Source organism: Vulpes vulpes, chromosome X (assembly GCF_048418805.1).
Source record: "Vulpes vulpes isolate BD-2025 chromosome X, VulVul3, whole genome shotgun sequence".
NCBI lineage: Eukaryota > Metazoa > Chordata > Mammalia > Carnivora > Canidae > Vulpes > Vulpes vulpes.
Window position 1 is genome coordinate 87,775,947 of NC_132796.1, and position 27,866 is coordinate 87,803,812.

At 45.1% G+C, this 27,866-nt stretch overlaps 1 protein-coding gene across 1 annotated transcript in view; it reads left to right on the forward strand.

Annotated features, from left to right (window-relative positions):
* The first annotated feature begins 15,645 nt into the window (after window positions 1-15,645).
* IL13RA1 (interleukin 13 receptor subunit alpha 1) overlaps window positions 15,646-27,866 on the forward strand; it is a 53,423-nt gene continuing 41,202 nt past the window's right edge. The window contains exons 1-2 of the mRNA XM_025986773.2: window positions 15,646-15,945; window positions 21,956-22,095. Of these exons, the coding sequence (XP_025842558.2) occupies window positions 15,855-15,945; window positions 21,956-22,095 (231 nt within the window). The 5' untranslated portion in view covers window positions 15,646-15,854. The remainder of the gene's footprint in view (window positions 15,946-21,955; window positions 22,096-27,866) is intronic.

Genomic DNA, 27,866 nt, shown 5'->3' on the forward strand with positions numbered 1-27,866 from the left:
CAGCCATTCTGGACCATAAGGTGACCTGAGAAATAGAGGCCACATAGAATGGAACAAGATATATGGGGCGCCTGGCTAGCTAAGTTGGTGAAGCGTGTGACTTGATCTCAGAGTTGTGGGTTCCAGCCCCAGGTTGGGTGTAGAGATGACTTAAAAATAAAATCTTAAAAAAGAAGATATAAAGAGCCTCGGGTGCCTGAGAGCATGGTGAGGACAACACTCCACAACAGCCTAGACTGCCTTTCTCTGGACTGCTATGTGAAACACATTCTTCTTCTCCTGTTTATGCCACTGTGATTTTGGAGCTCTGTTGCTCTCAGCTGAACCTCACACCAATCAGTATAATGTACACACAGAGAGAAGCCAAGGCCTCAGAACCAAGAACCTTATATAAATTCTGCACCCTCAATTAGCTATCCCTCACAGAACTGGCAAATTAGGAAAACACCTGTTCACTGGCAGAGGAGGCATATTAAAGGATTGCCTACCTAGGCCTGGATCCTGGGCAGAAAAATAGAACCCCCTTGAGAATTCATAACCACTAATAGGGAAGGATTTTCTAGACAAGCTAAAAAAGCACAACCCAAAGGGAGATATGATAAATCAGAGTGCATTTTTTTAAAGATTTTATTTATTTATTCATGAGAGACGGAGAGGCAGAGACATAGGCAGAAGGAGAAGCAAGCTCCTCGCAGGGAGCCCAATGCAGGATTTGATCCCTAGACCCCGGGATCATACCCTGAGCTGAAGGCAGACTTTCAACCACTGAGCCACCCAAGGGTCCCTAAATTGGAGTACATTGAAATAAAAAGTATAATTCTAAATGACAAAAAGGCACCATAAATGAAAGTAAAAATATGCCACAAACTACATAAGCAACAAAGGATTAATGTAAGGAAATATTTTTAAAACCAATAAATTAATAAGAAAAAGATGAATAACCTTGTTTAAAAAAAACAATGGAGAAAGGAAATGAAGAGATATTTCACAAAAGAGGAAACTTTAATGACCAGCAAGCAGATGAAAAGGTGCCTGATGTCCACATTGATTATGAAAATGTTAATTAAAATAATAACTCAACCTTACAGAGACCCTACTATGTGCCAGGCAACATTCTAAAATGCTTTATGCAAGACACCATTTCATATTGGCAGAACTTTTAAAAACACAACAAAGAAGCTTTGGCAAGGATGTGAAGCAATGGAAACTTCCAGCCACTGCTGGTAAGATGCAAATACCTCTTAACAGACACTCAGAAAAATCTGCGCTTATACTCAAGAAATCTCATAGCAGCCCTATTTGTCATAGCAAAAAAATGGAAACAATGTGTACGTCCTCCATCAGGAGAATGGATATGGAAACACATGTTCTGGAATACCCTACACAAGGGAAATGAATGAACTAGAGCTGGCTTTATGTATCAACATAAATGAGTTTCATAGACAACATGATGAATGAAGAAGGCAAGTATCAGAATGATATAATCACAGATTACCATTTTTATATATTTTTAATATGCAAAACAGTTTCTATATTATTCATGAATATCCTCATTATAGTAGTATAAAAATAGTCAAGATAACGGCACCTCTTGGGGCACCTGGGTGGCTCAGTCAGTTAAGCATCTGCCTTCGGCTCAGGTCATGATCTCAGGGTCCTGGGATTGAGCCCCACATAGGGCTCCTTGCTTGGTGGGGAGCCTGCCTCTCCTTCTCCCTCTGTGCTCGTGCTCTCTCCATCAAATAAATAAGTAAAATCTTAAAAAAAAAGATAATGGTACTTCTAGGGAGACATGGTGTGGGACAGACTTGTTGAAGGATTCACACGGGATGTCAACGCTGTTTATAATGTTTTAATTCTGAGAGAGGAAACTCAGATAAATATGGCATAGGGTTACAGTTTAATAAAGCTAAATAATGAGCATGTGTGTGTTTATCATGTTGGTCTCTATACACTTCTGTATGCTTGGAAATATTAGGAATAAAAATATAAAAATAAAAGTAATCCAGTCATTTTAGGCAAAAAATTAGAAAGTAGGAAAAAATATCTCATTACCCAAAAATGTTAACACTGTAATCTAAATTTTTTATTTACATTCTATACTTATCGAATCCCTAATTTGTGCCAACCAGGATCTGAACATTCTATTTTTTTTAATGTCTCTTTTTTTTAGATTTTATTATTTAGAGAGCACATGAGTGGGGGGAGAGACAAAGGGGGAGGAGAAAGAGAATCTTAAAGTAGGCTTCATGCCCAGCATAGAGCCCTTTGTGGGAATCGATTCCACAACCCTAAGATCATGACCTGAGCTGAATGAAGAGACAGATGCCTAACCAACTGAGCCTTCCAGGTGCCCCTGATACTAAACATTCTGACAGGTGTGAGGTAATATCTCATTGTGGTTTTAATTTGTATTTCCCTGATGATGAGTGATGTTGAACATTTTTTCATGTGTCTCTTAGCCATCTGGCTGTCTTCTTTGGAAAAATGCCTATTCAGGTCCTCTGCCCATTTTTAATCAGATTGTTTTTTGTGTGTTGAGTTACATGAGTTCTTTATAATATATTAGATACTAATCCTCTATCAGATATACATCTATATACCTTTCAAATATCTTCTCCCATTCAATAGGTTGCCTTTTCATTGTGTTGATGGTTTCTTTTGCTGTGCAGAAGCTTTTTAGTTTGATGTAGTTCCAATCATTTATTTTTGCTTTTGTTTTCCTTGCCTCAGGAGACAAATCCAGAAAAATATTGCTAAGGCCCATGTCCAAAAGATTACTGCCTAGGTTGTATTTTAGGAGTTTTATGGTTTCAGGTCTTATATTTAAGTCTTTAATCCATTTCAAGTTTATTTTTTTTTGTATGGTGTATGAAAGTGGTCCAGTTTCATTCTTTTGTAAGTAGCTGTCCAGTTTTCCCAGCACTATTTATTGAAAAGACTGTATTTTCCCCATTGGATATTCTTGCCTCTGTCAAAGATTAATTGATCATATAAGTGTGGATTTATTCCTGGGCTCTCTTCTGTTCCGTTGATTTATGGAGATAGCATATTTTAAAATAATACTTTTTTTGTAGATCACCCTGTACCTTCAGTAGTATTATTTGCCCACAGACAGTTTTCAATAAATACTAAATGATCAAAGGGAGATAAGAAGAAAACCCATCAACTTTTCCATACTGGGGCAACAAAGTTTAATTTCCTAGGTCAATTAGGAAAGATACTCATCAAGAGAGTATTTCTATTCTTTTGGGTTTTATTAGCCTTTTTGTTAAACAACAGCCTTATTGAGATTTAATTCGCTCATTTAAATTATATTCAGTGATTTTCAGTAAATCCATTGAGTTGTAGGACCACCACCACAATCAATTTAAAGCATTTTCATCACCTGCCCCCCAAAGCCTTGGGTCCATTAGCACCATTAGCAGTCATGCCTCTTTCCCTCCCACATCCGCTCCTAACCCTAGACAACCATTAAACTAGTTCTTGTCTCTACAGACTTACCTCTTCTGGACATCTCATATAAGTGGAATTGGACAATATATAATCCTTTGTGACTGGCTTCTTTCACTTAGTCTCATATTGTCAAGGCGGCATATCCAGACAATAAACCATCATTTGGCAATAAAAAAAAATGAGTCATTAACTATTTAATGCAACTCTTTTACCAATGTATTGCAAGGCTTCAGACATATTTATACTTTAAAACTTGTTGACTTTTTTATTGTGGTAAGATATACATAACATTTTCCATTTTAACCACTTTATTTCCTTTTCTTTTTTCATTTTAACCACTGTAAGTGTACAATTCAGTGGCCTTAAGTAGATTTACAGTGTTGTGCAGCCATCACCACCGTCCAACTACAGAACTTTCTCATCATCCCAAACTGAAACTGTATGCATTAAGCAATACTGTTTTTAGAACTGTTGGCAGCCACCATTCTGTTTTCTGTCTCTTTGAATCTGGAGAAGTAATACTGTAATTGTCCTTTTGTTACTGGCTTATTTCTGTTAACACAATATCTTCCATGTTCATCGCCGTCCTGCATGTGTCAGAGTTGCTTTCATCTTTAAGACTGATTAACGTTCCATTCCATTGCATGTATAGACCACATTTTGCTTATTCATTCATTTGTCAATGGAACCCTTGGGTCGCTTCCGTGTTTTAGCTATTGTGAATAATGCTGCTCTGAGCCTGGGTGTACAAATATTTGTTCAAGTCACTGATTTGAATTCTTTTTGGATATATACCTAGAAGTAGACTTGCTGGATTATACTGCTGAGGGAGCAGAAAGTAAGCTGAGAACAAAGCACAAGCTGACACCCCACCAACTCCTCCCCATTCCCCGCCCAGGCTGCCCTGCCAGGTGGGATCTGTGTGACATTCCTCAGGTGCTCCTGGCTGCTCTAAAGCTAAGAGAAGGGGAAAACAAACACTGATAGAGATCACAGCCCTGCAAGATCTGAGTCTCCCGTAGTTTACCAATGTCTTAGTGATTTATAAGGAAAAAACATTCTTATCAATAACCTAACTTCCCGGGGCACCTGGGTGGCCTCTGCCTTCGGCTCAAGTCATGACCCTGACATCCTGGGGTCTTGGGATGGAGTTCCCATGTCTGGCTCCCTGCTCAGCGGGCAGTCTGCTTCTCCCTCTGCCCTTCCCCTCTGCTTGTGATCTCTCATAAATAAATAAATAAATAAATAAATAAATAAATAAATAAATAAAATCTTTAAAAAAATAGCCTAACTTCCAGAGACCCATAACTCAATTTCCTGGAGCCCTGACATCCCCTTCCCTTCCATGAGTGATGTGGAAAACCGAGGCGAATCAAAATTAACTTTCCGTATGACCTGCAGCCCATTGACAAGGACCCAAGACAGGCAGAGTGTAACATTCCTGCAGGAAGCTCCCAACTGTCTTAATGTTAGTGCCTTATTGGAAGACAAAGCAACCTTAGCTTGACAGCAGCCGGCCTCCAGTATCCTGAAAGTCTTCTTTAGCAGATGAAAGTCCTTTTGGACACCCCCTTTTTGCCTTACCTTCCCCCAATTCCCAGGTATATAATCAGCCACCCCTCACAACCCCAGTGCAGCAGCCCTTTCTGCCCACAGGTCTTGTCCTTGTATTTAAAAAAAAAATTACCTTTTTGCACCAAAGATGTCTCAAGAATTCTTCCTTGGCCGTGGGCTCCAGGCCCCAACAACATTCCAAAACTACATCAATACGATAATTCTGGGTTTAAGTTTTTGAGGAACCACCAAGCTGTTTTCCATAGTGGCCACCCCATTATACATTCCTGCCAGCAGTGCACAAACGTTCCAACTTCTCCACATCCTTACCAAACCTTACTTCCTGTTGTTTTTGAAATAATAACCACCCGACTGGTTGTGAAGTGGCATCTCATTATGGTTTTGATTTGCCTTTCCCTATCGATTACACCTTCTGTTTAATAAATGCTGTGATCTCAGAACGCCTTAAGAGATCTAAAGAACTTGTTAACAAAATGAATAATCCCCATGTGTGTCTAGAAGCTATTAAAATGTACTTGGTTTAAGGTCAACTATACCTGTAACTAAGGAAACTAGTTGCTTCAATACTTTAAGCAGAAATGTGGTAGGTGCTGTCCTAGACGATTGTCACAGGTTGGGTTCCTCAGGAAGTAAACTCGGAGACAGAGCATGGGGTCTTCAATCATTTTTAAGAGTTTAAAGAGATCCTGAGATTAAAACTTTGGAGCTCCGCTGGTCTGGAGCATGTTAGGGGAAGTAAAATCCACTCCGAGTCACTTCAATCAAATATTTATCTGATTACTAAAATTGGAAGACTCTCTCTCCCACTCGTCTCCATTCCTTTTCCTACTTTGTGGCCCTATCCCCAACATGTTTATCTCATCTGCTACTCCATATACTTTCTGTGGCTTACAAGAAACTAAATTGTTCCTGTTTCCTGTTTCCATGAAGACAGATCCAACACATTGTATGTCGTTTGTTTTTTTTTTTAGAACTTCTGAATCATAGAGATGTATTTTTGATTATATATGCAAATGGCCAGGAATATATTGTATTTCATCTACATCATAGGTTGCAGTTGCACTTTTGTATTGAAGTTTCAGGGCTGCCTGGGTGGTTCAGTAGGTTGAGTGTCAAACTTCGGCTCAGGTCATGATCTTGGGGTCCTGGGATTGAGCCCTGTGTCTGGTCTCTGCATTCAGCGGGGAGTCTGCTTCTCCCTCTCCCTCTGCCCCTCCCCTTGCTCATGCTCACTCGCTCTCTCTTTCTCTCCCCCAAAAATAAAATCTTTCAAAAAAAAAAAAAAGAAGTTGTAAAAATATCAACCAGCGTCTACTTAAAATGTATTGTGAGGAGGACAGGCATATGCTTAATTGCCATCAGAAGATTAGACTCTGATATTCAAGTGAGGCCCATTTGAAATATGGAAGTTCGATACCTCTGTTTATTTCAATCCAAGTGTGGAAACCACCAAAGAACAGAAAAACACCCAAAACTCCACCAAGTGCCAATGTTCCTCCAGTGACACGATCTCTCTTGAAAGAATGTCATGCTCTAACGGACGCAGAAAAAAAGCAAAGATCTGAAGCAACTGGACTAAAGGGATCGCCATGGCAATCAAGTACCAAATCAGAAGAGGGCTTCTTTTTTGGTCTGGGGAGTTTTTGCTTTTCGGAAACATCATGTGTTGCTTTCTCCAAGCATCATACACACACACACACACACACACACACACACACACACCAAAAAAATACACAGCTTACTAAATTTAGTTGCAGCTCTGTCACAACAATGATGACAAAATTTTCCTCTGACCACAATGTGTTCGAGCACAAATGGTTCCTCTTTCCAGGTTCTGGTTTGTACATATACAAATTCCTAGTGAGGTGACACCCACTCTCCCACAGCAAGACTCCTTCCTGAGGATGGACAGTGAGGACTCAGCTGTACTCTGGCCGGGCAAAGGCACTGAAGGAATGAAACTGTATCCCAGGTGGTGAGTTCTACGGCTTTGTACCCATTTCACAGAAACCGATGATCCCGGCTGATCCGATTTCACCATGGCCAACCAGAGTGGCGCGTAGGGCTTCCTTCATGTTGGGTGGTCCCTTTGTCACCTTGTAGACCGGTGACACCTCCAGCCCTCGCTGTGCCCCTCCACGCTGACTCTCTTCCCTAAGGGGCTTCGCCATAGCACCTTGCACGCGGAGCCTGCCTGGGGACAAAAGAGTTAGAGGAAACAGGAAACTGAATGGCACTAAAGGAGAAATGAAAGAAAAAGGACGGAGAACAAATGGGACAATGTCAGCAGAAAGGAGAACAATAGAAGCGGAACCGTAAGAGACAAGGGAACCCTGAAGATGAGAGTACTAGAACTTCTAATAATAGTTCCCATTTATTAGTCCTTACTATATGTTAGGCACTGGATTAACATTGGCTGTGTCTTTATCTCATTTAACCCTTACAACAACCCCTGTGGTAGGCACTATTCTGATGCCTATCTTACAAAAGATAAAAATGTTCTCTTGTAAGGAAAAAAAGACTCCCAAGAGCCCAACCTTGAAAAGATGTTGAGAGAGGAAAGGACAAGAAGAAACAGAAAAAAATGGGATAAGTGACACAAAAGCAGATGGTAAAAATCAGCATAAATGTATTAAAACTAAGGTCTACAAAGAATTTGACAAATCCTGGGCACCTGGGTGGCTCAGGCGGTTAAGCATCTGACTCGATTTCTGCTAGGGTCTTGGTCTCAGAGTGATGAGATGGAGCCCCATGTTGGGCTCCATGCTCAGTGCAGTCTGCTTGAGATTCTCTCTCTCCCTCTCCCTCTGCCCCTCCTCCCTGCTTGTTCTCTCTCTCTCTCTCTCTCTCTCTCTCTCTCTCATAAATAAATAAAATCTTAAAAAAAAAAGGAATTGGGGGCAGCCCCAGTGGCTCAGCTGTTCAGCGCGGCCTTTAGTCCGGGGCCTGATCCTGGAGACCCGGGATCGAGTCCCACGTCGGGCTCCCTGCATGGAGCCTGCTTCTCCCTCTGCCTGTGTCTCTGCCTCTCCCTCTCTGTGTGTGTGTGTCTCTCTCATGAATAAATAAATAAAATCTTTAAAAAAATAAAAAAAGGAATTGGACAAATCCACCATTGTAGCATCATGATGAGAGATTTGAACAGGTCTCTCGGTAACCAATAGGTCCAACAGACAAAAAAATTAGCAAGAATATTTATTTGACAATATGATCCACAAACTTGATCCACACATAAGAACACTGGACCCATAATCTGAGAATACAATTGTCCTTTGAACAATTCAGGTTTAAACTATTGCAGGTCTATTTGTACACGGATTTTTTTTTCAACTAACACAGCAGAGTACTGTGAATGCATTTTCTCTTCCTTATGATTTTCCTAATAAGATTTTCTTTTTTCAGTATATAATACATAGAACATACAAAAACATGTGTTAACTGATTGTTGATGTTACCAGTAAAGTCTCACATCAGTAGTATGCTATTCTGGAGGAGTAGGCTAAGTTTGGTGGGGGGTGTCAAAGGTTATTTGCACATTTTCAGCTGGGCACAGAGATGGTGTCCCTAACGCCCACATTGTTTTTCTCAGACTTTGTTTCCAAAAATAAACTATACATTGTGTCGCAAAGCAAGCCTCATCCAATTTGCAAGGATGGGTACCATCCTGGAAACTGAGCCTGCAGAGAAGTGAAATGACTGGCCTTGGCCTCTGTAGCTGAGAAGCAGCGATTCTGAGCACAGAGCGCACACAGCCACCGCTGAGCCCTGGGCACGCCGGCAACTAGGCTGTGCTGCAGTCTTGCAGTGGCCTGGTTCTAAATAGTAAGTACAGTCAGAAAAGGCAATCCAGGTGAGGGGGTGTGTGGGAGACTTAGGGCAATTCCGGGGACTAGGTTGGGATGGGTTTTGCTGTTCTAGTACAGGTCCTTCCCCCTCCCCAGCCCAGTGTTTGCCAAGTGAAGACTGAGGCCCTCCATTCCTGGCTTATTTAGGGAACTGGCCAAGGGGTAGGGAAGCAAAAAGACCTCAGAGGGATGTGCAAATGAGAGTGTGGGTCCCTGTTGGAGTCCAGGCTGTGCAAATGGCCTCCTCTCAGAGCAAGGCTTTTGTGAACCTGGGTGTGAGTTATCCTACCTGCTTAGGGCAAACAAACACTGGAGACTTTCCAGGGCAAGAAGGTGCAGGGCACTGACATGCAAATGAGGCATTTGAATCTTTAAACAGAGGAGTCTGGAGGCTTGGCAAGATGAGAGACAGACAGATGGACGCTGGTGAGAGCTAAGTGACAAGGCACTAACAATGCCATCTAGTAAACGCTGTCCTTCCTTGACAGTGTGCAAAGACTAGACCCGTCCTGGCTGGGCCAGGGTAGGGGACAGCGCCGAAATAGGGTCAGACTCAGGGGGGAAGAGGGTGCAGCGAAAAGGTTGCAGATCCCAGCTGAGATGCTGGGATGGTGGCAGCAACAAAAGCACCCCAAACCAAAAACCAAAGGAGGAGCCCTGGATGCTGACGCGTGGAGGCCCTTCCTCTTTCTGAGACCAAAGCGTTGGAAAGCAGAACAGAGCCAATTCCAGAGAGGAAGAGTTTGCAGCCTAAAGTGAGAGAGGCTATGGAGTAACTGGTGGGGGGGGGGGATACTGACTGCTTTCCAGGGGCCCAAGAAAGAATAGGGGTGCCAGGCCCCAAGGGCACGCTCTTTCATAGAGCAGCACCCCAAGTGGTTGGGCCCAGGGAAGAATCAGCTTCAAAGTCCCCTGGGGAATGATGGTGGAGAGGCTGACCATGTCCCTGACCACCAATACCTCAAATAGTCTTTCCCCAGCCTTTCTGCCTCCAGGCAAGAATTAAGGAAGTTCTGATCATTTATCTTAGAAAACCAGATCTCCCAAATGTCACTTTTATTATGTCACCACCTTGCTTGTAAAAGTTTTCCATGGTTCTTCATTGCTTATGAGAGCCAGTCATAAAGTGACCTCTGTTCACTTGTTTCTCTTTCTCTTTCTGTCTCCTGGTTATCTGCCTCTCTCAAGTTCTGGTTACCCTTCAAGGTCTAGTTCAATTCCCACTTATTCCAGAAGTCCTCAAAAGCAATTGGCGGAATGAGCACTGGGTGTTATGCTAAATGTTGGCAAATTGAACTCCAATAAAAAAATTTTAAAAATTAAATTAAATTAAATTTTTTAAAAAAGCAATTCCAACCACACTGATCTATCTCCTCTTTTTCTGCGCATTTATATTTGTTTGTTGCATCTTCCCTAATTGTTTTCTCTGCCTTTCCACAACTTCGACTGGAAATTTCCCAAGGGCAACAACACGAAGCCTTGCCTTTCATTGGTTGGTTAGTATCCCTCACAACACCTAGCACCTAGTGTAATTTATTCACTCCTATATTTATTATGAGCTGTGTGTCGGGTACAGTCCTGAATGCTGGGCGTAGAGTTGGGAACAAAGCAGAAAACATCCCCTGCCCTCATGAAGCTTACATTCCAGTGTAACGGGGTAGAATGACCCAGGAAGGGGGCTAGTGAGTGAGTGCTGGCGGGGCTTGTGATTTTCCACTTGGTAGCCAGAGCACACCTCATACGGATACCTCCATGAGCCATCTACATGACATGATGGAGTAAGATGTGTGGCTCTCCCAGGAGGCTGGAGCAACCAGCAGAGGAAAATAAGCTGGGCAAAGGTCTCGGGGCTGAGTGCCCTTGGCTCCTGTGAGGGACAGCCAGGTCAGTGTGGCTGGAGGAGCATGCATTGGGCAGAGCAGTGAGAGAGGAGGTTAGAAGATGGGATAAGGTAAGGCCTTGAGGGCTGGTGGAGAGTTCGGAGCAAATGGGGGCCTTGTGAAATCCAAGAGTCAATTTAATAACTACTGTAAAGTTTGGAGACCTAGCGGTCAATTGGCCTCAGGACATTGACCCAGATGGATACCACGCTTCTCTGCCTCAGGCTAAACCCAGAGGGTCTTGTCGCAAGTCCCTTGTGCAAATGGTGCTCTCTCGAGTGAGCTTCACTAAACCTGTAGAGGAAAACCAATTACTGAAGAGCAAGAGCCTTTATTTTTTTAAAAATTTTTTTTTTAGATTTTATTTATTTATTCATGAGAGACACACAGAGAGGCAGAGACGTAGGCAGAGGGAGAAGCAGGCTCCTTGCGGGAAGCCCGATGTGGGACTTGATCCCAGGACCCCAGCATCACGACCTGATGTCAAAGGCAGACGCTCAAGCACTGAGCCACCCAGGCACCCCAGAGCAAGAGCCTTTAAGTCAACAAAACCCAGACACTGAGAGCATGGTATGTCACCAACATTGACCTTGTTACATTCAGCTTTGTGTTCTCTATGGGGCCAGACAGGGTCACCCCAAATAAACTTAGAATCTTGAGACACCTGGGTGGCTCAGTCAGTTAAGTTTCTGCCTTTGGCTCAGGTCATGATCTTAGGGTTCTGGGATCGAGCCCTGCATCGGGCTCCCTGCTCATCAGGGAGTCTGTTTCTCCCTCTGCCCTCCCCGACCCCCCCCCCCCAAGCTCATGCTCTCTCTCTCAAATAAACAAATAAAATTTTTAAAAAAGAGGGAGAGAGTAAGGAATTGTGCATTTGGGGGTTAAAAGAAACCTTTAAAAATATGACATTGAGGAACAGAAAAGCTCTCTGGGTAAAGAGAATAGCAAGAGGGAAGGTTTGTAGGGAGAAAACATCAGCGGTGACAGTGGCCAGGTGAGTAGTAAGTGAGGGAAGCAGGCCAGGCCAGGCCAGGCCAGGGAGCGCAGGGCCTGTGCAGACAGGGAACACATGCCCCTTTGATAAGAGGGCAGTCCCTGGTTAGCCACTTGCTGACTTTCAGTGCACTGGACCACAGGTTCGACTCTACTAGAACTTCTGATTCCTTAAGAGAAGCTGAAAATCTGGGGTGTCATGCAACATCTCCTGATTTTTTTTTCATTTTTAGTATCTAAATCCAAATAAATTAAAACATGATGTGGCCCAAACAAGATTGCCTGCAAGGGACTTTGAGCCTAAAGCTGGCCGGTTGGCTAAGAGTGCTGGACCACCAAGTGACTTGGGGAGCCTGGCTGGAAAAGAAACTGTGATGAATTCGGGGAGTCTGTCCTGCAGAAGCAAGCCCGCAGGCAAAAAGGCGTGGAGACTTTCTTTTGTGGCATTTGATGGGGAGGAGGTGTCACTTCAGATGCTTGAGCTGGGAATGAAATGATCATATTGGTACCTTGAGAAGTTTGGGCCCCTGGAGGGGAGATGCGCAGACCCTTGCAAGGGCATAAGGGAAAGGCTTGATAAGGACCTGAAGAGAACAGTGAAGGTGAACAGAGGGGAGAATTGCCCTGAGAGGTGTTTTTGTGCGGGGCTGAATGGCTGGGCGGGGAAACCATATGCACACCAGATACAGGAAGGGCACATTTCAAGGTTAAGTATTTTTAGCATCAATCTCTCAACTAATTTTTGGTGGGCATGAGGACAATGGGTGGATAGGGGCAAGTACAAAAGACAACAAAGAGTGCACACTGGCTTAGGATTTCTCGACTTTGGCACTATTGTCATTTTGAGCTGGATAATTCCTTGCGGGAGTGGGAGTGGGGCTGTCCTGTGCGTAGTGGTATGTTTAACAGCATTCCTGACCTCTACTCACTAGATCCCAGTAGCACACCCCGTACCCCAAGAGGTAATCACCAAAAATATCTCCAGACATTGCCAAGTGTCCCCTGGGGAAGACAAATCAACCCTTGCTGGGAGCCATTGCTCTAGTGTCAGAAGAAGGGAAAGTCCCTGTTTGTTGTTTCCCTTTTTCCTTTGCCCTGAAGTGGCAGTGAGCATCTATTCTGATTTGCCTGATAAAAGGCAGAAGACCCTTTAAGAGATTTTTACCTAAGGGGCCAGAATTGTTAGCTGAGCCCTCGGTATATACGCTGGTGTCCATGTCCTTTCTGAATTCAGGAGGGTGTGTGTGTGTGTGTGTTTTTTAAGATTTCATTTATTTACTCATGAGAGACACACAGAGAGAGAGGCAGAGGAATAGACAGAGGGAGGAGCAGGCTCCCTATGGGGGAGCCTAATGTGGGACTCGATCCCAGGACCCAGGATCACAACCTGAGCTGAAAGCAGACACAACCACTGAGCCACCCAGGTCTCCCCAGGAGGGTGTTTCTAACTGGCTGGAAGGAGACCTGGCTTTGGAAAGAGGAACACTGTTCATCCCCCCCGCCTAGATATTTCCTATTTGTGTCCTATTCCAATTCTACTCACAAAAAAGGAGGAAGCCTTAGTGGAAAGTGTAAAGATCCCAAAAGACAACTGGAGTGGCTGAGGTACATGGGGCAGTCCAGAATTTCAGCCACCTCAGGGCTAGAGTGAAAAGAAAGATGGTTGGTAGCCTCACACCCAAATCATCAGGGCTCAATGAATTACCAATTAAAGCTAAACTTGATGTGGACTCATCAGGACTCGGATTACACAAGCCCAAATAAGAGCTGTTTATTGCAGTTCCTGGAAAGCTATCCATTTGTCTTCATCTACCCGCAGACCAGAGCAGTGGCCTAATTCAATCTAAGATGCGCTTTGAGTAAAAGTACACGGAAATTACAAACAAAAGATTGATGTTGAAGAAACAGCATTCCTAAACCTCACCACTCCCTCCAAAACATTAAAAAAAAAAAAAGCGGCTTGAAGTTTAGGGTAGAGAGGAAGTGGAACTAGCTAGAACACCCGAAGTCACTGCCAGCAGCCCAGTACTATTATGGTCATGCCACTGCCCTTTGTCGTTTGCCTCACAATGCTCAGATTTTCCGGGGCCTTTTCTGGAGGCTGATGCCAAGTCGTGACCTGTAGTTTTCTCATCATTTGCTGCCATTACTGTTCATTTCATTAAGCACTCATTCAATCTATGCCAGACAGTGCCCACGGTGGCACTAAGCCAGTCCCCAGGGGCTTCCATTCCAAGTGGAGACTTCATAGAAGGCAGATGACATAATCATTTTGGAAATGTTATTATAAGCGTATTGTATAATGTTTATAGCAAATGTCAACAAGTGTATGTGTGTGGTGATGGGGGGGGTCTTAGGTTAGAGAGTGGCCACCCTTTTTGCAGGGGGTGTAGAAATAATGGTGGTATCTCTCAGTTTTACCAGCTTCCATAGTTTACAAAGCGTTTTCATAAACATTGCGTTGTTCACTAATAGTTGCAGGCAAAGATTCTGAACCTGGAATGCAAGACTTATCTCAAGATTTTGTGCAGGCTGGCCTATCCCCTAGAAGCCTCCTTTGCCCCTTCTCTCCTGGAAGGCACCCCTGGTTCGTGTGCCCACAGTTCCTTGCTTTTGCCCTTATGAAAGCCCCCCTATCTCGACTGCAGCTCTTTGTTGGCGGGGCCTGCTTTTAATTGGTGGCTACCACAGTTTCTGGAAGGACAGTAAATATTTATATTGAACTCGAGGGCCATAATTCTAAGAGTGAGGCCTTTGTTTCAGATAGGTTAAACGTCCCCATGCCTTTAGGCCAGGGGTGTTATCAGCATTCTTACTGGTGTATTTTTTTTGCAACATATTTCAGGTGTATGCATTAGCTTAATTCAACCAAAATACGCCTAGGTTGGTGGGTTTCTACCCAAATGTGACCCTTTTTGGGGGGTGGTGAGAGAATGATGCCCCTCCCCAAAGATGCCCATGCCCAAGTCCCAGATAACTGTGAGCGTGTTACTTTAAACAGCAAAAGTGACTTTGTAGATGTGATTAGATAAAGGATTTTGAGGTGAGGATTTTATCCAGTAGGTCCAAACTAATGACGAAAGTTTTTATTAATGAAAATAGGAAGCAGGAGGGCCAGAATCAGACAAATGACCAGGAAAGTCGTGGCCTGAGTGGTGCAGCAACAAGCCAAAGAACCTCGGCGGTCTGGAGAAGCTAAAAAACAGATTCTCTCTCAGAAAAACCACCAAAAGGAGCACCCGTTGATTTTGGCCCAGGGAGACTTCTGACCTAACTCCAAAAAAGAGCTGTATTAAGTCACTATATTTATGGTAATTTGTTCCAGCAGCAATAGGAAGGTAACAGGGGTTCCTGTTCTCCACCATCCCCAGCCTCGTCGCTGACCTTCATAGTCACCCACTTTCTGTATTCAAAGCCCGTCCTTGTGATTCTAAACCCCTGGAAAAGAAATATGTAGCAAGTTGGTTGAGGGCTTTTCAAAACGCAAGGTGCGTGCGGAGTGCGGCGGCGTCGTTCACCTTTACACTTCTGCCCACCGCAGCCCGACTGCCCTGGCTCATCGCCCGCTTCCCAACGCACCTGCGGGCCTTCTCCGCACCGCGCCCCCCGGGGACGTGCGCTGCGAAGAGCAAGGCTGGAGGCAGGGCCTGGGGAACGGGGCTCAGGGCCGACGCCGGGGAGCCGCGCCTCCAGACTCCCGGGCCGAGGCTCCTTCCCGTCCCGGCCCTGCCCGGGGGCGCAGCGGGGTCCAGCCCCGGCGCGTCGGCCCGCCGGCCGGGGCTGGCTCGGGCGCGGAGGGCGGGACCGGCGGGCGCCCGGGCTGGGCCGCGACGTGCTCGAGGAAGTTCAGCGTAGCGGGGGCCGCGGCTCCAGAGGGGCCGGAGCGGCGCGGGGCGCGGGCGGCGCGGCGTGGTGGGGCCGGCGCCCCGCCCCCTGCGCCCGCGCCCGCGGCTCAGGTTACCTGCGGCGGGTGGGCGGGGCGGCCTTTCCGGTCTGCGCCGGCCCCCAGGCTCCAGGGCGGCGGAGCCGGGAAGTGGGAGAGGGAGCGAAGGAGGCGGAGACTGCCAAGCCCGCGGCCCGGCCGGGCTCCGAGGAGAGGGGCTGCATGGAGCGGCCGGCGCGGCTCTGCGGGCTGTGGGCGCTGCTGCTCTGCGCCGCCGCCGGCGGCCGCGGCGGCGGGGTCGCCGCACCCACCGGTGAGTGCTGTCGCGGGCCCGGGCGGCGGCGAGGGCGGGCGCTGGGGGACCACAGCCTCCGGCGCTCGGTTCGAGCTGGGGGCCCCGGGGGCCACCGGGCGTTCCCGGGTCGCGGGCGGCGGCGGAACGGGACGACGACTGGCGCCGCACTTCCCTCCCGTCGTCGGGAAGAGCCGAGGATCCGGGCGCCCGGCGCGGGGCAGAAAGGTGCCCGCGACGTCGGAGGCGGCGGGTCCGGACCCGGGACGGGCCCCGCGGAGGGGATGACAGACGGGGAACCAGCGGGCCGGCGGCCGGGGTTCCCTACCGGGTACCCCGCGGTGGAGTGCCGAGGTGGAGTGGAAGGGCGCTCCTGGAGACCCCGGGCCTCGTAAGGAAAACGACGAGAGGGCCCGGCCTCCTCTGGCGCTCGAGCTATCCGTTGGGAAACCCGGAGCAGCATCCGGGTGGATGCCTTTTTGTTTGCTTTAATAGCCCTTATATTTGGAAATACTGTTCGGTTTACGGGAAAGTTGCCAAGCTACTACCTACGGGGAGTTGGCGTGTGGATACGTACCCCTGGCCCCGAGTGGCAGCTTTTCAGTGATCAACCTGGCAGACTTCTAGCGTGAAATCCATAACAATTTTCTTATGGGCAGCTTCTGGCTTGAGTGGCCTTCTGGCAACGTTTGGGTGACCATAGTAGCTCCGAATTTGAGAGCTTTTATTACCATATTGACACAAACGCCCACAGTTTGCTTATTGCATTTTCACCAGTGTGTGGTGCTTTGAGACCCAGCCTGAAGCGGTGATTAGGAAATCTTGATGCCCTCTGTTGATTCAGTCTACAAAACGAATGCCGTCTGCTCCGTGCCAGGCGGTGTTCTAGGGGCTGAGGATGCGGGGGCGAGCAAGCCCCTGCCCGGCGTAGCCTCTGTGCTATTGGAAGAGGCCGGGGGCGGGGAGTAAAATACCAGATGGCGCCAAGTACGATGAAGAAAAACCAAGGCGAGAAGGGGGTTGCCATTATAAATAGGGTGAAGTGGGAAGCCCTTACTCAAAAGGTGGCATTTAAAGTGGAGGCCTGGGGCAGGTTTGGAGGTTTCAGTTAATAATTATTCAAGCGTCCGCCTTGTGTAGCACTGAGCCAGGCTGTGGAGGTTGACATAGGAACCTCAGGGTGTACAGCATAATCCTTGCTGCACTGCCCCCCACCGTGCACCTCCAGTTCCCGTGGGGAGATCCGATTCCCATAATCATATGAAGCTCAGTCCAGAGAAAAGAGGGGACGTGTTGAGGGTTGCCCAGCTCATTAGGCTCCTGACTTTCACCGTCCAGCCCCAACACCCACCCTCCTACAGACTCCCACACACACCTGAAACAACAGCTGGTCTTCTAGACAATTCCCGGCAACCCCCACCTTAATCAGTTTTGTCTCAGCGGTTCATTGGTAACTTGGTTACTTAGAACACAGAAAATTCTTTACTATTAGAAATACTGATAGAATTGCAAGGAGATATGACCAAGGGGAAAGAAAAGAAACAGGGAACTTAAGTTTTAGAGCTCTGACATTTCCCAGCTGTGGGGCTCTGGTCTAGTCATTTCCCCATCCTCTCGTGGCAGTTTTCTGATCAGTAAATTCTAAGGGCGCTTCCTAAGCTCTAATCTCCGTGTTCATTAAAATGATTAGGTTACCAGCTTAGTTTAGTCTCTTTAGGCTGCTAGTCCACATGGTGGCATGTCTTGATAACCACAACCAGCATACGTTTAGTGTTTAATATACTCTTGTGCCAGGCAGCGTTCTGAGTTTTTCACTTATGTTGTTTCAATGAATCTTTACACAAAACCTATCTTGAAGGTGCTGCTGTGAGTCCCACTTTGTATATGAGGTAGCTGAGGCACAGTGAGGTTAAGAGCCTTGCTCCAAGCCCTGTGGGTGGTAGAGGGGAACAAGGCTTCCAGTCCTGGCGGCCTGCCTCCAGAGGTCTTGCCCTTGAGCCCTCTGTAGAACAAGGGGAGTCCTTGGCTGGGAGAGGAGCTGGGCACCTCCCGGAGTGGCAGGGCAGGATTGGTTGGGACCCATGAACGGAGGTATAGGTCATCTCTTAAGAAGTGGTTGACCGTGTGTTGGAGACTTGCTTTATAATTGCCACAGCACGTGCTCCAAACAACAAGCGCTGGAGGCATCCAAAAGAGGGAAAGCTGTGAGGGCTGGTACTTGCGTGGAAGTGGTAAAAACTTGAGCTAGACCTTCAGGATGCGTGGAATTTGAGTGGGCAGAGAAGTTCTTTCTAGTTGGTGGAGAATAGCAGGAGCAGAGAGCCAGGAGTGAGGGGGAGAGAGTGCTCCTTTGTGAGCAGCGAGCAGCTGGGCTTGGCAGGAGGGTGCGTTGGCAGAGTCAGCCCTGGCAGAAGGGTTCCGTTTGCCCACAAAGGCCCTGAGTGGGGCGCAGCGTGAGGGGAATGACATGGGAGGAGAAGCAAGCGGGGAGACTTGAGTGGGTGACAGGCATCGCTGGAGTGTAAAGCTCCACAGGACTCCAGGATTGAAGATGTCCCCTAGACAGATGTGTTATGAATGCCTCCTGTCCAGGGCCCTGATTTACTGGTGTTGGCCTGCCTCACGGGACCCAGCAGAGTGCATTCGTGTGATTGGGATGATTAAAAGGGATGTTGCAAGAAAAAAACAGACATTGATGACTACTGAGTAGATATAAGGGAAGAAGGTGGTGACTCATATATGACTTTTGTGATTTCCTTAACTCTTCCCAGAATATGCATGCCTCTGCCAGCTCCTGGGATTGGAAAGGAGAGAGCAAAACTATTCCCTAAGCAGCATGCCTTATTAGAAAGAGCATTGACCATGTCAGTTCCTAAGTAGAACGGTATGTTGTGCCAGTTAACCATACAGACTCACTTGAGGTTTGAAGTCAAGTTGGGGGGAGCAACTTGAGTCTCCCTCTCCTTCCCATTTCCTTTTCGGAAGGCAGTGATCAACTTCTAAGAAATGGTTGAAATTAGATGTCTAACTCGTTCTGTCCATAGGCTGTGGACATGTATCCGTTTCATAGATGACCAAAGCAACTGTTTAGAGCTGTTTTGTTTCTTCGAGGAGAATGTAGATAACTAACATTTATATAGCACTTGCTCTGTGCCAGGCACTGTTCTGAGCATTTCATCTGTTAACTCATTTCATCCTCCAAATAACCCTTTTTTGTGGGTTATTATTATTATCCTTGTGTTATATGTAAGAAAACTAGAGCATAGAGAGGTTAAGTAGCTTGCCAGCTAGTAAGTAACAGATCCGGGACAGGAACTGAGGCAGTCTGGCTCCAGCGTTAAGAGTCTGGCTCTTAATCCTACACTATATTGAAATTATATTATGTCTTACATATGAGGAACTGTTAGAGATCTTTAGGAAAAGTACAGTCACCACTTATTTATGTACATATCTCAATGTGTTACATATACACACGTATTCATATACATTTAAAAGTGTGGACATTGTATTTAAAGTTTCAGGACAAGTATGCGTGTGCATGTATGTATTTTAAAGTATAGGACGTAGAAAAATCTCAAGGGAAATGGAAGGAACCATTAGGGGGGAAAAAAGGTGACAGATAGGCACAAGTAGCCTAAAATCCAAACCAATTGGAAGTTTTGACTAAAGGACACTTAAGAACAGATGGAGGAAAAATAAACCCATTCAAGAGATTGGAAATCAGGCAGGTATTGTTCTATCAAAATACTGAGGTTAAAAAATAGATTTTGTGAATTGCCTTGAAAATTGAAGTGTGATTTATGTGAACCGTAAATAGGTAATTTTTTTTATTATCAGGGCTTTAATTTTTGTGTGGGAGTTGGAAGGTAGAGTGTCAACAAGTTTGCTGGAGTGTGTTTGTGGAAAAGTACAGAATAAGGCCGATAAGGCCAAAGTAGGTTATAATCTTTAGGAAGAACAAAGTTTTTATTTTTTATTACTTATTTATTTTAAGATTTTATTTGAGAGACAGACGAGAGAGAACAAGTGTGTGCATGAGCGCGGGGCGGGGGAGAGGGGAAGGGGCAGAGGGCAAGGGATAGGCAGATTCTCTTCTGAGCAGGGAGCCTGGGGATGCATTTCTCCATCCTGGACCCCCGAGATCATGACCTGAGCCGAAGACAGATGCTTAACCGGCTGAGCCACACAGGTGCCCCTTTATTTTTTCTTTTTTTAAAGATTTATTTATTTGTTTTAGAAAGAGGGGGTGTGGGGAGGGACAGAATGAGAGGGAGAGTGAGTCTCAAGCAGATTCTGAGCTGAGCACGAGCCCAACACAGGGCTCAATTTCATTACCCCGAGATCACAACCTGAGCAGAAACCGAGTCCGACACTCAACCGATGAAGCCACTCAGGTGCCCTGGAACAAAGGTTTTACTAGAGCCTGTATAGCTGACAAATGATTAGTCTTTAAAAGTTTCATTGATGTGATGTTAGAAAGGCCTAAATGGAGTAGCTGTACTTGCCAGTAATCACTTTGAATCCTCATGTTGGCACCGTCGCCCCCAGCCATTGGTGCTTCCAGACGCCTAGCTGGGTCTTGATGCAGTGTAGTAGGCGTCTTCTGCTTGCACTGGCCCTGCTCTGGGCTGCTCTCCCCACAGCTGGGCCTTTGGTCAGCCTTGTGGCAACACTAGTGGTAGAAGAGTTGGGAGAGAGGGAATGAATATTGATGGTTCCGGGCCTTTGCAGACTACTATGAATGAAACTGACCTCTGGGGAAATGCCAACTATGTAGTGCCTATGGGGCTCCTGTTTGGGGACAAAAGGAATTTTTTGTTCTGTTAAAGGGGAAGGTAGTGGCATAAGTATTTACAGATTATGTTAGAGGCCCAGTGTACTCCAGAGGGTTGGCATAGAGTCTAAAATACAACTCTCTGGATTGATAAATTTAGACAACAGTGGCCTGTAAGCAATTAATAACTAACAATTAACTTTGCAACTTTGGACAATTTGGCGGGATTGTTCTTTTTAAATAGTTTAATCAGCTTTATTTTCGAATCATCTTCAACTTACAGAAAAGCTTCAAAGATTGGACAGTTTCTGTACACGCCTCATCCAGTTTCTGGCAGATGATTTTGGTAGTCCTGATCTCAGGAGCTGTCAGCAAAGTTTGGGATGATGTTTCCTCCCCCCACCACCCCACTCTCTGTATTTCCCTGTTTTTGCCAGAGGCATTAAAACTCCCTTCCCTGATGATAGAGCTGGGTCCAAAATAAGAGAGTCATTAAATATTTGGTAGACAGAGTGGTGAGTTTTCTCCAAATGAGACATATTTTTAAGATACTGGTTCAGTTTCTCCTCTTTCCTTCCCTCTTCAGATTAGTCAAAGCTACAGTCCCAGCTGTTTAGTGTCAGACCTCAGGGGAACAACAAGGACTATTAAATCTTTCTCAGTACTTCTTTGGAAAAGTTATAAAAAACAGTTACCAGGTCACGTTAGCAAGCACGATTAAAGGTGTGCTGCTTAAACTCACCCACAGAACTGCTGAGATGGAAGTGTCTGCATCGAGTGAGGTGTAGAATCCCAAGCATAGGGAACCCCGATTTCCTGCAGGAGGAAAACGTAAATTTAAGACCATACTCTTCCTGGGTCCAGCATCCACACCGTAGCAAGTAGTTAAAAATGAGGCTTGAAAAAAAAAATGAGGCTTGGGAAAAAAAATGAGGCTTGGAGCCACACTTTCTGGGTTTGTATCCCAGGTCTGCCTTTCATGAGTTATGGGACATGGGGAAATGACTCAGTGTCCTTGACTTCAATCACTTCATCTTTGAGATGAGGCTAATAGACTCTGTCTTGCAAGATGGTTGTGTGGAACCAATGGATTAACATGGAGAGCGCTTAGAACAGTGCCTAGCTCAGTAAATGGTAACTATTGTGAACTCAGTTTTATTATTCTTGGCCTCTAGGACCAGAAGGAATGGAGTCAATGGCCCACTAAAAACACTGACTGATGTCGATAAATGTATTTCTTGTGCTTGGTTTGAGCAGAAACTCAGCCACCTGTGACGAATTTGAGTGTTTCTGTTGAAAACCTCTGCACGGTCATATGGACATGGGATCCTCCCGAGGGAGCCAGCCCGAATTGCACCTTACGGTACTTTAGTCATTTCGACAACAAACAGGATAAGGTAAGTGTTCTGCAACGTACTGCATTGATGAGGTAAAGTGAACACTCTGAGTCAGAGCCGAGAATAAATGGAATTCTGATCTTACTTCAAAGTGGGAATTTTGTTTGGGGCCGTTTCCCAATTACACCTGGAAAATGACTGACAAGACTGTTGAAAGAAACTGAGCATTTGAACATTTGAAAATATTTGCTCATTATCTGATAATCAAATGCAGTGTGATTACTCTGTTAGGAAACACTAGATATCTTTATCTACTAGGCACTCAATAAATAATTATGTTAAATGTGTTCCTGTGTTCCCGCCTGTAGCGTCGTGTGCATGCCATACTGCCAGTTTCTCAGGGAGCTTTCGCATTTCCCGTCTTGCTGGTGACAGGCCCACAGATCAGCCAGACCCAGGCCATGCAAGAGTAAATGGCCATGTGGCAGGAGGAAAAATAAGATGTTGGGGCAGATAGGGTGGACCGGGTTTCCTAATGGCCAGGGAGAAGACAGTGGAACTCGCAGCCTTCCCAGTCAGATGTAGACAACTGGCATCAGTGCCTTTTTGTTAACAAGGTTGGATAATTTCAGATTCTTTATGATAGTCTTATTCAGCGGAGTTTTCTCTCAGGCCTTGTTGGTTTTGTAGCCCCTTCTGGTTGACAGATTCTTCAAAGCATCAGATCACCTGTCCAAAAACGTTTTCTGTCTTTATACCTTCTTTCAGTGGGGGGAGAAGGCAGGGCCATTCGGGGTTGAATTTGCCTGGGATGGTGAGGAGACTGAATAAGAAGTCGTTACTAGTGACAGTGCTGTGGATCAGTGAATCGCGAGATCATCGTGTTCACACAGCTTGGTGGCAGGGAGAGAGTCAGGAGAACTTGGTTCTAGTTTGGCGTACCACTCAGCCGTTTCCGTGGCCTGTGTGAGTTACTTTAACCTCCTGAGCCTCACTTTTCTGCTATGTCAGGTATGGCTTTGCACACTTCCCTGGCTCTCTGGGACATGACACATAATGTATGTGAAAACATAATAAAGTGAGGATGGAAAAGGTTCTTCCTCTTGAGGTAAACTTGCTAAACTGCCGACCTTGCCCATTTTCTGCTGAGGTATTAATCATGGCTTAGGTGTTCACTGATAAGGAATTGAAGCAACTTAGAAGTTTTTGCATTTTGTTTATTTTTTTGTTTTTAAATTTTTTATAAAGATTTATTTATTTATTTGAGAGAGAGAGAAAGAGAGAGAGAGATTGAGAGAGAACAGTGGGGAGGGGCAGAGGAAGACGATAGGGAGAGAGAGAGCCTCAAGCAGACTCCCCACTGAGCATGGAGCCTGACATGGGACTCAATCCCAGGACCCCGAGACCATGACCAGAACTGAAGTTGAGTCGGCCATTTAACCGACTGAGCCACCCAGGCGCCCCAGAAGTATTTGTTTTAAAAGAAGTCCTCTAAACCCGAATAGACATTTTTCCAACTAAGGTGTACAGATGGCCAGCAGACACATGTAAAGATGCTCGACATCACTCATCATCAGGGAAATGCAAATCAAAACCATAGTTAGATCTATCACCTCATATCTGTCAGGATAGCTAGTATCAAAAAGGCAAGAAATACTGGGGGACATGGCTAGCTCAGTCAGTGGAATGTGCAACTCTTGATCTTGGTTGGGGTTGTAAGTTTGAGCCCCACACTGGCTGTAGAGATTACTTAAAAACAATCATTTTTTTAAAAAAAGGACAAATATCAAGTGTTGATGGGGATGTGGAGACAAGGGAACCCTCTTGCACTGTTGGTGGGAATGCAAATTGGTACAGCCACTACAGAAAGCAATATGGAGATTCCTCAAAAAATTAAAAATAGGACTGCCCTATGATCTAGCAATTCTACTTCTGGATATTTACCTGAAGAAAATAAAAACAGTAATTCAAAAAGATACATGCACCCCTGTTTTTATTGCAGCATTATGTACAATAGCCAAGGTATAGAGTCAACAACTCAAGTTTCCATTGATACACACACACACACACACACACACACACACACATGCAAATGTAATATTACTCAGCCATAAAAAAAGGATGAAATGTAGCCATTTGTGACAACATAGATGGGCCAAAGACAAATACCATATGATTTCACTCTTATGGAATCTAAAAAACAAAAGGAACAAAACAGAAACATTCATAGATACAGCGAACAAACTGATGGTTGCAAGGGATGGGGGAATGGGTGAAGCAGGTGAAGGGAATTAAGTTGTACAGACTTGCAGTTTGTCATGGACATGAAAAGTACAGCAAAGGAAATATAGCCAATAATATTATAGTAACTCTGTGTGGTGGCAGATGGTAACTAGGCTTATCATGGGGATCACCAAGTAAGGTATAAAAACGTCAAATCACTAGGTTGTGCACTGGAAACTAATATGTTGTATGTTTACAACTCTACTTCGATTTAAAAAAAGCAAGCAACACACAAAAAAGAGCTGCTCTTCGTTCAGAAGCCTGTAATACTTTCAGGAGTCGAGTTCCCCTTTTCACACTGTTGGCTTCCTCTTGTTTCCTAAGGAGGGGCCATAGGCATTTGGATTCTTGGTGGCAACTTTCCTAGTTCAGCCTTGAGAAGTTATGGGAAAGACCTTTAAGAGCTTTGCCTAAGTATCTCATTGAAACCGAGGAGAGGTCGCCTTTTCTCCTAACAGGTCCACATTCACTAGCCAGCTAAGCACACCCAAGGATCAATCAGGTAGACATGGTGATAGTCTAGCCTAGAAATGGGACTAATTCCACAGTACAGATACAGAAATTCAGACTTGAAAGCAACTTTAGGAGGCAATGGAATTAGAATTAGGTTTCAGCATTTGTCTCTTCCCCTTTCAAGGTGTGTGACCCAAGCAAGTCACTTAACCTCTCTGAGCTTCCATTTCCTTGTTTGTAAAATGCTGGGGGAGGACCTACTTCCTGTGAATGGTGGGTATATGAAAGGAGATGATGTTGGTAATGCACCTGGCACCACATTAATGTTCAATAATCATCATCTTTTATTATCATCATCATCATTATTATTAGGTTGAATCACATGAAATTGTTGCTTCTTTAGGACATATGGTTCAACCTAATATTGCCCTCCATTTTGCCCCTGAAGGAACCATCTGGAGACCATAAAGGTGACCTTTGCTTAAGGCCTGCTCATTTATATTCCAGCCATTTGACAGTGTCGATGGCTGTCCATGCTACATTTGTGATAAACATGGATTATCCCTTCTAATCTATGATGGGAGATTTCCTGTCTAACCTTTTGAGGTTTACAATTCTGAGGCTGACAGTGAACGGCAGAAGTGATTTCCCTTTTCATCCTTTGGACAAAGCATTAACATCATCAGACAAAAACTGGGCCATATATATGCTTTGAAGCATATTGAAATAGTGGTTTTAGGATACTTTGTATATGTTAAGTGGGCTTATGGGACTGTCTAATGGTCCTAACTTGCTAAATGAGATAAACCCTTGAGGTCATTTTCAATCTTCAAATTGGAGGATCATTAACACGAGAGACCGGGATTCATAGATAATTTTTTACAAGTACAAGATTAGTTTTAAGTGGCTGCCCTCCACCATTGTTTTAGCAATATCTACTGGTTTCCCAATCTGGCAGATAGAAGAAGGATCTGGCATCAAGTTTTGTTTTTATTTTTGTTTTTTGGCTTGTTGTTAAAAGAATGTTGATTTATTTGCTTTGGCATCTGATTAAATCTCTTTCATCACCAAGAGATAGCAAGTTTCACTAGGTGAATAAATTAAAAAGCTGTTGTTCCATACAGGCATCCAGGAAGGCAAAAACTGAGGCTGACTCTCTTTTTCTACTGAGAAAGGAATCTGGAATCGGGAAAGATGTGATCCAGCCAAATGAACGTTGGTCCTGAGGGGAGGGACCAATTCAGGACTCTGGCCTTGGTTTTCAATAAATTTTCAAAGAAGCCCAGATTCCCCAAGGGGTGGAGCATAATGTCATACAGCAGCTACCAGCAAAATGAGTCACCACAGCCGAAAGTCACGTGGGAGCCATCAGACATACCTCATCAAGATCTGCTGGGATTTAGTTCCTTGTTTGATAGAGATGTGCTGGGCTGGGTGATTGTTGACAATTGAGGTTTCTACTTTTTTCAAGCCAATTTAATATCATTTGCCTTAAGCTTTGAAAGAGATTTTTTTTTTTATTTGAGAGAAAGCCAGCACAAGCAAGGGGAGTGCCAGAGGGAAAGGAAGAAGCAAGCTCCCCACTGAACAAGGAGCCCGGCATGGGGTTCAATCCCAGGACCCTGGGATCATGACCTGAGCCAAAGGCAGATGCTTAACTGACTGAACCACCCAGACACCCCAGAAAGAGATTTTAAAAATTATTTTATTTCCCCCTACTATATCTTTTCTGATTTATTATTTATATGCCCCCAGTACAAGATTCAGATTACGTACTGAAGTATTTAATTAAAAAAATTTGATTATAAAAAATTTGATTATAATGAAAATCTCTGTGTAATAAAATTCCTCAGCCCTCTCACTGGAACAATATCTAATATAATAAGAGAACTGGGATTTTTCCCATGATGATGCTAATTTATGGCATTTAACCATACATGTCCCCCCCCACACACACACACACCCCTGGTATCTTCAGGGTGCAGAGGCAGCTTCCAAATAAGAATTATCAAGGATCCTTGTATCCATGTGGCTCCTTTAGGAGTATATAGGATTAGAGCTTAGGAAAACCGGGACGTTGGTGAAATTTGCACTTGGGACTTTTGTGCCACCATTACTATGATCGCGGAGCTGGTCTTCACCTTCACAGGCTAAGAACCCTCATCCCCTCAGCACACATTCATTTCTTAAGGGCCAGTTCCTTACTTTGCCATGAGAACTATCACTGTGAAAAAATATCCTAGAAACATCCAGAAAACATCCTTTCTGTTGGCTTAACTGATGTGTTCCATCCTGGTAGGCACCAACTATATAGAAAGGCAAATGATAAGTAGGTTTCTTTTGTTTTTTTTAAGATTTTATTTATTTATTGATGAGAGACACAGAGAGAGAGGCGGAGACATAGGCAGAGGAAGAAGCAGGCTGCCTGCAGGGAGCTGGATGTGGGACTCGATCCCAGGATCCCGGGATCATGACCGGAGCCAAAGGCAGATGCCCAACCACTGAGCCATCCAGGTGCCCTGATAAGTAGGTTTCTTATGAAGGAATTAGATATTAGTTGTGAAAATGTACTTGTCTGAGAGTAGCTGGAGGTCTCACTGGAGGTGGGCATAGCTTTACAGGTGGAACAGAAGTGCTCTGTGCCCATGGGGCCAAACCCCCCCTCCTTTCCTCCCTGCCAGAGGTTTGTGCACATGCCTTTCTTTGTCCTTTCTTAAGGGCTAGTGCCTTTTTCAGAGTGCTGTCTTGTTTGGGCCTGAGAGCTATTTAGTCTCACTAATGTGATTTTTTTCATAACTTTGCTATGATTCATTAATTGTTGGTTTGCTAGCTACCTCTCGGAGAGCATCCTTAAGTCTTGATTTGGGGAGTGTCTGATGGTGGCCCTCATGCTCCTGCTGGCAGCAGGCATGGGAAGTGGCAGAGTAGTTCCTTAGGGTGGCAGACAGAGGGAACTATGACAAATAATTTTCCACTTCAGGGCCATCAGCACGTATATAGAAGGAAATGCTATCTCCAACTTGAGTCAGAAACTATTGCAAAACAGGAAACTCCTTGGAGCTCTGATTAAAAGCAGCTTCGTTCTTAATTATTCC